The sequence below is a fragment of the Solanum stenotomum genome, chromosome 3 (assembly GCF_019186545.1).
Source record: "Solanum stenotomum isolate F172 chromosome 3, ASM1918654v1, whole genome shotgun sequence".
Classification (NCBI taxonomy): Eukaryota; Viridiplantae; Streptophyta; class Magnoliopsida; order Solanales; family Solanaceae; genus Solanum; species Solanum stenotomum.
In genome coordinates this window covers 22935591-22945834 of record NC_064284.1, presented here as the reverse complement: position 1 = coordinate 22945834, position 10244 = coordinate 22935591, and the positions used below count along the sequence as shown (strand labels likewise).

The following is a 10244-nucleotide window of genomic DNA, read 5'->3' as shown; positions in this document are numbered from 1 at the left end:
AAAAATATTTCCAAAATTAATTATTACTTGTCCATCGAACCTAACGAGCAGTTAAAATTAGTCTTGCTCACATGATAGTAGGTAAATTGAAACGGAGTAGCAGCATTAATAATTTGGGGAAAATTCTCAAAGCACCAACACAAGGTTTTTTACTCGTTCATAGCGAAAACTGAGAGGCTCAAATTTCTGCTACTCAAATGGAATCCAAGCAATATGTAGCCTTCCATATACCCCCAGATCTGAAAAAAACCCACAAATCATTCTCAATTACCTTCAACTTCAATAAAAAAATCAGTCTTGACGACAATCCTGTGTTGCCAGCAGAACTCATCACTGAAATCCTCTCAAGGGTACCAGTGAAATCGATTTTGAAATTCAGGTCTGTTTCGAAATCTTGACTTGCTTTGATCTCTAGCCCTGAATTTATCAACACCCATCTCAGCTTATCCACTAGTAACAACAAGGATTACACTCACCATTTGCTTACGATGAATTTTCGTGCAGCTACGAATGGTCTTTATGAGTATACTCTTAAAGATTTTACTCTTAGTTCCTTACTTTATGAGTCTGTAACTGAGGCATTTGACTTGGATTATCCATACAAGAAATTGCACAGTCATTTTGCGATTGTAGGTTCTGTCAATGGATTGATTTGTCTTGCCATTGATGAATATGAATTGGTTCTATGGAATCCATCAATTAGGAAATACAAAAAATTGCCAAATTCTAAACCTACATTAATGAAGAAAGATTGCTGTCCTTTATATGGTTTTGGATATGATGAATTCCACGATGATTATAAGGTAGTGGCTATTTTTTTGAACTATAGCAGTCGGGATCAAGTTGAGGTCAAATATATAGTTGACTCAGTGATTCTTGGAAATGTGTTGATGAATGTCCAATTAAGAAGCTACTAAAAATATCGGGCAAGTTTGTGAATGGGAAAATTTATTGGATTACTCATGGCCCTGATTTGTTTAATATGTATAAAGACGGGAACATCATTTCTATTGATTTGGCTGATGAGAAATGGGGAAAGGTGGAGCAGCCCAACTATGGAATAGGACATTTTTCTTTGAGTCTTGGAGTGTTTGGAAGTGATTTTTCTATCTTTTGTGATAATATGGTTAGTCATGTAGATGTTTGGGTTATGAAGGTGTATGGGATTAAAGAATCATGGACAAAGATGTTAACTATCGAGTATCCAGATGATCCTTTTGTGGATTATGATTATATGCTGTTTCCACCCTCTTGCATATCAAATAAAGGTGAAATTTTGGATCTAGTAAAGTCATGACATATTCTACTTCACTTAATCAAAAAGTAACGAAATTTTGGATCTAGTAAAGTCATGACATATTCTACTTCACTTGATCAAAAAAGTAACGTCATGACATACAATCCAAAGGATGACTCTTTCAGATATTCAAAGGTTATTAACTTTAACTTTGACGGTTGGCGTCTGGCGGAAATCTACGTTGAAAGCCTAGTTTGTCCTTTATCTGCAGAAGGGAGAAAGAATGCAACAAAAAGGAAGGCTGGAAAAACTCAGGTGAACAACAATTAATCAACAAATGACTTGTAAGAGTTGCACTTTGTGCATTTCCGTCACATTCTATTGAATTTTGTTTGTTATCTCAAATATAAACAATGCATATGTAAAGGGTGTCTTTAAACCATATTGCTCGAGGATATCGTTAGTCATTTTCCCTTCATGCTCTACTTCTATTAAGCAATAATTTTGTCTTCTACATCAAACTAAGGGTGTAGTAGGTATTTAAAATGTAAGGGCTGGTAGGGTGATGGGCGTGTGGATGAAGATGAGATGTGTTGGAGGATTGTGAGGACACAATCAATGTGGAATGACACTTAGAACTTGTATTCTCTGCTTCCACCAGAGAAGTCATTTTCGGAGAACATTTTCTGGAAACGTGGATTGTCATAAGTTGTGCTTGTGGCTTATTGTTATCATGTCCCAAATGCAGTTGTTAGGGAAACAAAGCTTGTCTATTTGCTATTGGAGTATGCTAATAGGCCCAGTCATTTCCCTTTTTCCTGTAATATGAGATACCGCATAAGAAATCCCGAAATGCACCATCAAATTCGTGAAATTACTGATTCACAAAGCCATATCCTGAGCATGTGCGTCGTGTTTGATCCACATTTCCATGTTTTGAAGTTACTTGCTTTTATTGTTTATGATTTTTCTGTAAAGTCAATCGATTATGAGGTTCTTGATCTTCGGAATGAAGAAAGTAGCTATTCGTGGTGACCCCTAATTAACTTGCCTCGGCAAAGCCAAGGAAAAACCAGAATATGATATAAACAGAGCAAGCAAATAAAAGTCCTCTTTGCAATGGAAACTGGTTACATCATGTGAGACTCACAACAAATTCCGGGTATAGGAATTGATATAGGAATTGATATGGTGAATGATAGCTGCATTGGCCATGCTACTTCTCCTACGGTTACTACACAGTAACTTGAAAGATGATTGCATACTTCATGCCGTGCCTTCTACATATAAGCTATTTTATTATGTCATGTGATGTATCAATGTGAAGTTCTTTATTAACTGTTGTGTATTATTGAGATTTCAGGAAGTGAAAGTTGCTCACTGCCGACTGCTTGAATCAAAACTGTGAAGAATGGCTTTTCCGAGCTCTGAATGTTCATCGAAGGTACTCTTACTTCGTTGTAGCTTGAACGGGTCATGAACAAGGTCAAAAATCTTCTCCTTCCCCTGTATTACTTTTGTATTTTGAGATGGGTTAGAACTACATTTTGAATCTTCCCAGAAATAGAATTGACTACTTAATGTAGTAGATATATTTTAGAGTTTGCTTCACATTCTTATATAATATGAAATAAGCTGACAGTAAAGGGCCATCGAGCTCCAAAGATCGCTACAGTTAAAGATATGTGAAGCACACTCTAAAATAATTTATGTTAAAATAAATGTTATATTTATCTCATTAATAAGAATGTCATATAACTTCAATTAATTTCAAACTTTTAAATATTAAGATAATAATTAAATGACAATTATTTAAGGAAAATAGTAAATAATAGTTGTCTATTGTAAAGTCGTTTAATGAAAGAAAAAGATTTAATCAACATTTCTAATGATCTTCATGATTTTACAAGAACTAGTTAAGTGAACTTGGTTTGCACTTGTGCAACATTAATTAATGATAAATATATATAAAAAGAACAAATTATGACTTATTTGGTACTTATAAGGATATTTATGCTTTTAAAGTAATATAGATAGATATAGATATTGTCTCGGTTCATATTTACTTGTCACATTTGGGTCTTAAAAAATGATTTGAGAAATAAGCAATTAATAATAAGGATAAGATATAGAAAAAATAATTGGTTTTCTTCATATGTTAAAAATAACATGTAAAAGTGAAAAATATATTTTTGAAATAATGGATAACTAAAAGTGAACAGAGGAGTAGATGTATTTTACTTCATTAAATTACTTAACTATGATAAATTATACGGAAAATTGTCAAAATGCTTGTTCCAAAAATGTCCTATTATTATTTTTGGTAAAGAAATGTCCTTTTTCTAATACATTCTTTTTCCTAATAAAAGTATTGTAACCATCGTTAATTTTTATGTATGTAATCCATCATTTATTTTTATTTAGATAACGATAAAAATTTTCTAATAAAAAAGAAAAAAAATATTTCTCAATATATTCGAAATCGAAGGATGATAAACACTTATTAATTATTGATTTTAAAGTTAAGATACAATAATTATAATGATTAATGCATAAAACGATATAGTTTATTAAATTGCTCCACATTACCAAATATCTTTAAAATATCATCAATGAAGTTATTGCTGACCATTTTTTCATATTAACTTCAAAATTAAGGAATATATTGGCAAATTGTAATAATGATTAAGAAATAAATATATTTTCTATTTTACTAATATATTTTAATAATTATATAAATGAGAAATAATGATGCAATTAATATGATATTATATATAAGACATATATTAGTTAAGAAAATATAAAATGTAACTCTATTTTAATTGATAAAAGGAGATTAAAAAGAAAAAAATGTTTTTTTTTTCACTTTATATTAGTTAAAGGGTTTTAAAAGAAAACAATTACATAAAAATCTTTAAAAATAATATTTTATTAACATTAATGTATTTTAAAAGATACATTAATTAGGAAAAGGTACATTTGTATATGAATTACCTTGTTTGATATGAAAACTTGTTGATGTAAAGAATACAATTTGAATAATAGTCAATATAATTGCAAATCTGATTTTATCTTCACTTTTTTGTAATTAACTTACATGGTTAGATATGGAAACTTATTTATTTAAAGAAGCTCAATTTGAATAAAAATCAATTGCATATCTAATTTAGCCTTCACTTTCATTATGTCTAATTTTATATTTGACTTTATCTTGTTTGATATGGAAAATTATTAATTTAAGGATATCTAATTTGAATAAAAGTCAATTGCATACCTAATTTAGCCTTCACTTTGACTATTTTTCTAATTTTGTATTTGACTTATCTTGTTTGATATGGAAACTTATTAATGTAAAAAAAATCTAATTTGAATAAAAATTAATTGCACACCTAATTTAGCCTTCACTTTATTATGTCTAATTTTATAGTTGACTTTTTTTTTTTCTCCAATTTTATACTTGACTTACTTGGAAACTTATTAATGTAAGGAAACACAATCTGAATAAAAATCAATTGCATACCTAATTTCACTTTCACTATTTTTAGTATAAATAGAAGTTTGATATTGTGCTATTGGTACACCCTTGTTCCATCTTCCTCTAATACTTTTGGGATCTTTTGGTTTGAGAAAAAAATTGGATCTTAAGAAGTCAACACTTGGATTTATACTTAAAAGTAAGTTATTTCTTTTCTTGGTGTTTTGAAGTTGTTTAGTTTTATTTCTCTCATGTCGTTTAATGTTAATCCTTCTGTTTTCCTACAATTGTTTCATATGCTTAAATGACTTTGTTTGGACCCGTCTCAGGTTAAGGTAAAAAATAAAGTCAAGAATTTTTAGTTTATAAACTTTAATTAACAATTCTTTTTGTTTTTTTGTGCATTCAAATAAATTATTTTTACATACGTACTTTTTTAAAAATAAAAATAACGCCTTGAGCTTTTCCCCAATCTGTAACTATAGTGGATTTTCCCTGAGTGAGACCTTTGAGAAACACTTCTAAGACATGCTGAGAAATAATGTCATTTCGAAGATTTATTTTAAATTCGTCAAACCACATCAACCCCTTTTCTTCTTCCATTAGAGAAAATTGTTCCTCTGTTGAAGGACTATTTTGCAGCAAAAGTTTAATTATAAGGACCATAAGTTTAATGCGGAGAGTTAACTGTTTCTAGTTCGACCTCTTTCTATGACACTAATCCCCCCCCNCCCCCCCCCCCCCCCCCCCCCCAATTCAAACGATTTCAGAAATTTGCTCTCCTTTAGCCCTAGTATGAGTTTCACTACTCTTCTTCTTTGCTTGTTAGGTCGTATTCTTTTTGTTTCATGATGTGTCTTTTTTTTGCTTTGATATAACATTTTTTTTCCAGTTTGATTCAACCATTCATAACGCCTTGTCGTGTCAGTGTTAATAATCGTGTAATGTGTTTGTGTTTTTGTAAAATTGTTTGCTATTATACTGGATTTATAGGATGAATTTTATGTTGTGCCTACTTGTAGATGTCATTTGTGCCGGTAGAAACAAGTACCTCAAAGAAGTTACAGAAGAAGAAACTTCATCAGATGATTGATACTAGATCTCTATCAGTATGTAAGCGCATGAGAGTTCATGTCACCAACAATTTTCCTGAAAATTGTCATCCATCCGTTCGTCAAAACAATGGAAACACTGTTCAACAACATGATGTCTTGATTAAGCATAAGTTGAATGTTCCCAAAATTTCATCAGTTTATTCAAGATGTGAATGGTTTTCAAACGGTGGACGTATTATAAATGAAACTAAATTGCCCGCTATTTCTGAATATGAGCATATTCAGAAACGAAAACAAGTTAGAGAGACTCTCAAACGTTTTGCTGATGAATATACTAAGCTTTTGCGAGAAAAGAATGCAGAAAAACAAGCAAGACATATCAACATAGAGGCTGCAAAGATTTTGAGAAAAGAAGGAAAGTGGGTAAATTCTGAGTGGGCCTTTGGCCATGTTCCTGGAGTTGAAATTGGTGATCAATTCCGGTTCAAGGTAGAACTTGCTATGGTCGGACTACATCACGAAATTTTTAGGGGTATCGATTATGTGTATATTAATAGAAAAAATGTTGCAACTTGCATTGTTGATTCTGGTCTATACAAGAATGAGACCATATCTTCTCAAAAGTTCATTTATATAGGTCAAGGAGGGAATCCTAGAGTATCTGTTAATGCGAGAGTGGAAGATCAGAAGCTTAAAAGGGATAATCTTGCCTTGAAGAACTCAATGGATTTGGGATATTCTGTGAGGGTTATTTATGGTCGTCCAAGAGTTAATGGTGAAAAGATCGATGGAAAATACATTTACTATGGGTTGTACACTGTAACTAAGTGTTGGCGAGAAAGAGGTCCAACTGGAAAATACGTTTTCAAGTTTGAACTGCAGAGGAATCTTGGCCAACAAGAACTTACTCAGTTAGTCAATGTCAATCATATTTGTGAAAATGTTAACAAGGCACCAATATCTACTATGCAGACAAAGTTTGTTATGGAATATGATGTGTCGCAAGGGAATGAGAATATACCAATCCTCACTATCAATGAAATAGATGATGAGAGACCCCCACCTTTCACATACATTACTAACATGCAGTATCCTGATTGGTATTATATCATTAGGCCTCAAGGTTGCAGTTGCACAAGTAGATGCTCGACTTTTGATCAGTGCTCTTGTGCTTCTAAGAACGGAGGCGAGTTTCCATTCAACCCAAGAAGCTCTATTCTTAAAGCAAAGCCTCTTGTTCATGAGTGTGGTCCATATTGCAAATGTCCTCCATCTTGCAAAAATAGGGTTAGCCAACATGGTCTTCGGTACCATTTCGAGGTTTTCAAAACCAAATCGAAAGGATGGGGTTTGAGGTCATCAGATTATATTGCACCCGGAAGTTTTATTTGTGAATATATTGGAGAATTGCTTGATCATAAGGAAGCCAAAATTAGAATGGATTATGATGAGTACTTCTTTGATGTTGGCAACTACAATGAATATATCCCCAAAAGGAAGGTTGCAAGTAGTAAAGTGGAGTCAAATTCTTTTAAAAGGAAGGATGAAGATGGATTTACTATTGATGCAGCAATATATGGGAATGTTGGTAGATTTATCAATCATAGTTGCTCACCAAACCTTTGTGCTCAAAATGTCATGTATGACCATGGTGATAAAAGAGTACCTCACATAATGTTTTTCGCTTCCAAAAGTATTTATCCATTAGAGGAGCTTACTTATCACTACAACCACCGGATTGTCCGTGTTCATGATACAAATGGCAATTTGAAGAGAGAGAAGGGTAAATGTGGCTCTCATAAATGCAACGGGAGAATGTAGTAATTTACTACTTGATGTACCGTGAGTGTATGGTATTTTTGATGCATTATACTTGAAGTTTGTGTGCGTCTTAGGCATTTTTGTTATTAGATATGATGGTTTTTGCCCTAATTTTGCAGGAAATCGGTTTGAAGCAGTTGAAGTTAAATGTAGTTGAACCAGGAGGAATTTGGCAACCTACGAGCTCACTCATGAGCCGTAGGTGGGAGCCATGGGTCAATTGTTCAAGGAAATCTGACCAAAGTGTGGAACCACAGATGCTAATGACGGATCGTAGTCTGACTGACGGATCGTGGATGCTGATCGTTGATTAAATCAGAGAAGAGGAGCTCCAGTACTTGAACAACGGAGAGACAGGACAGATCGTGCATAGACCTACGGACCGTAGGTGATGACCGTCAATTGAAGACTAAAAATTTTGGCCTACTGCTGAACCACAGAGGAGACTCACGGACCGTTGGCGGATCCATGGTCCGTTGTTTGCTGCTATCGATCGAAACTGCTCAGACTGGATTTTCCCTATACTTTCTTTTCCTAGGATTTAGTTTCTATAAATATAAGTTGTATTTTTCGTTTTTGGTTGTTAGACTTTTTGGGATATTTTATTTCTATTTTGAGGGTTATTTTGCAAACATTTTCGACAATTAATTTTCAAAGCTTTGTTTATGATATTTGCGTTTGATTTTCAATTCAAGATTACAGTATCCATCTATTCTAATTGTAAGTTCATTAGTTATCTCATTAACCCTAACATGAATTGTAAATTCTCAAACACGAGTAGCTAAATCCACAACTAGGGTTGTGTGAACCATGAGTAATTAACAATGTATGACTATAATTAAGTAATTCTAAAATAGTGTTGATGCATCTATTATTAATCCTTTCGTTTAGAATGCTTTCTAGTGGTACACAACATTAGAACTCGTCTCATTCTTACTTGTCGGACCAAGGAGGTAACGAATGAGAAAGATATTAAACAATGGATATTTAGATGTGTTTAGCCGCTATGTAATAGCCTGACCCTAATAGTGCGAAGGCTAATCTGGGGTTAAGGGTAAGAGTTAGTAAAGCATACACCCATAAACGGACCAAGTTGCGTGGTGAAATTCCCTACTTGGAGGACCAATCACTTAGGGATACCTAACTTATCAACCTTACATGTTAACACTAGGATAAAGTTACTATTATTAGGAATATTGCGTTAAGAGCTTGTGGGGAACACCTATGCCCTAGTTTTCATCTCATATTGATATTCAAACTGTGAATCCTGTTTAGTTGTTACTTATTGATACAAATTAACAAACATCTATTTTGTTTACAAATCCCCCTTTTTTCCTTTTTTTCTTTTTTTTTTTAGAAATAGTTTGACTGAACGTAGATAATCGTAAGTTAGCCTAAGTCTAAATCATATTCTTCGTGAGATCGATCCTAACCTAAAACTTAGGTTCTTTATTCGACGACAACCGTTTATACTTCTTTCGGGAGTTGTAGTTTGGGCGTATCACTACTCAAGTAAAATTATACATCTGCACTTGATATTTGAAGTATGATTTTATAATCTATGTGCACTTTTCATGTTCAACCTTTTGATCCATTGATATTCCATTTAGTTTAATTGTGCAAACTTTGATCTCGCGTAACTTGTATTGCGATTGATGTCCTACCTTTTATGGCTTTTTTGGTCTTGAGAGAAATAGTAGAATGACTTAGATGATTGTATAATTAACCACACATGGGAGTTAAAGTTTATTCGTCCTCTTGCTTTTGGCTTATCAAGGCTTAACTAGGTCTCATTTATTTTTATTAAGGTTAGAACGTTAGAATTCGAATATTGAGATATGTATTAATATTTAGATATTTGAATTTGAATACACATCTAAATATTAAAATGTTGTAAAAAAATTGAATACATAATAATTAACATCATTTATATGGTTATTGGTGGAGGAGATGGCTAATGATGACGGTTGTGGGTGCCGATTGGGAATGATGTTGGGTAATGGTGGTGGTGTGAGTAGTAATTAGTTGTGAGGATGATTAATAGTAATGGTTGATGGTGGTAGTTGGTAGTGACATCAAATAGTTGTGATAGATGAAAGTGATAGCAAATAGTGGTGGTGACTAATGACAATGATTGACGATACATAATGACAATTGATGGTAGTGATTGGTGGTTGTTGTAGTAATGGTGATTGATTGTAATGGTTACTTGTGGTGGTGACAACTTATTGTAGTAATGTGGCAAATGATGGTGGTTTTTGATAGTGGTTGTTGATAATGCTGGGGGACTACGACGGTAGTTGCGAATAGTGGGCGAAGGTGGTAGCGGTAAATAGATGGAATCAATGAACTGTTATCTTTATAGAAATCTTTGACTAGACATTTAATGATGTTCCGATTTTGTTATAAATCTTAATCATCGAAATATATTCAGACCCATTAAGGCCTCATTTGTTTTTTTGATAAGATTAAGAAGTTTGAAACTGAATGCATATTTGAGCATTTTATTTAGATATATGAATCTGAATACACATATGAATATTAAGATGAGAAAAGACATAAAATGACACAAAAAGTTGTCCTGAATTTACTAAAAGACGCCTTAACATTGTGGTTGTCACGACCCAGGGGTACCCCCTAGATGTAATATGGCGTA

At 32.9% G+C, this 10244-nt stretch overlaps 1 protein-coding gene across 6 annotated transcripts; it reads left to right on the top strand.

Annotated features, from left to right (window-relative positions):
• The first annotated feature begins 244 nt into the window (after window positions 1–244).
• On the top strand, window positions 245–8088 carry LOC125860328 (histone-lysine N-methyltransferase, H3 lysine-9 specific SUVH6-like). 6 transcript variants are annotated; one of them, XM_049540261.1, is made up of 4 exons: window positions 1339–1552; window positions 2601–2722; window positions 5735–7615; window positions 7708–8088. In XM_049540261.1, the coding sequence occupies exons 2-3, from the start codon at window positions 2714–2716 to the stop codon at window positions 7586–7588; spliced, it is 1863 nt and encodes a 620-aa protein (XP_049396218.1). In that variant the 5' UTR covers window positions 1339–1552; window positions 2601–2713; the 3' UTR covers window positions 7589–7615; window positions 7708–8088. The 6 variants fall into 6 exon arrangements, 5 of the variants coding, with proteins under 5 accessions (XP_049396216.1, XP_049396218.1, XP_049396219.1 ...); XM_049540262.1 differs by having other exon boundaries at window positions 5735–7620; XM_049540259.1 differs by lacking the exon at window positions 1339–1552 and adding an exon at window positions 245–379 and having other exon boundaries at window positions 5735–8088.
• The last annotated feature ends 2156 nt before the right edge of the window (window positions 8089–10244 follow it).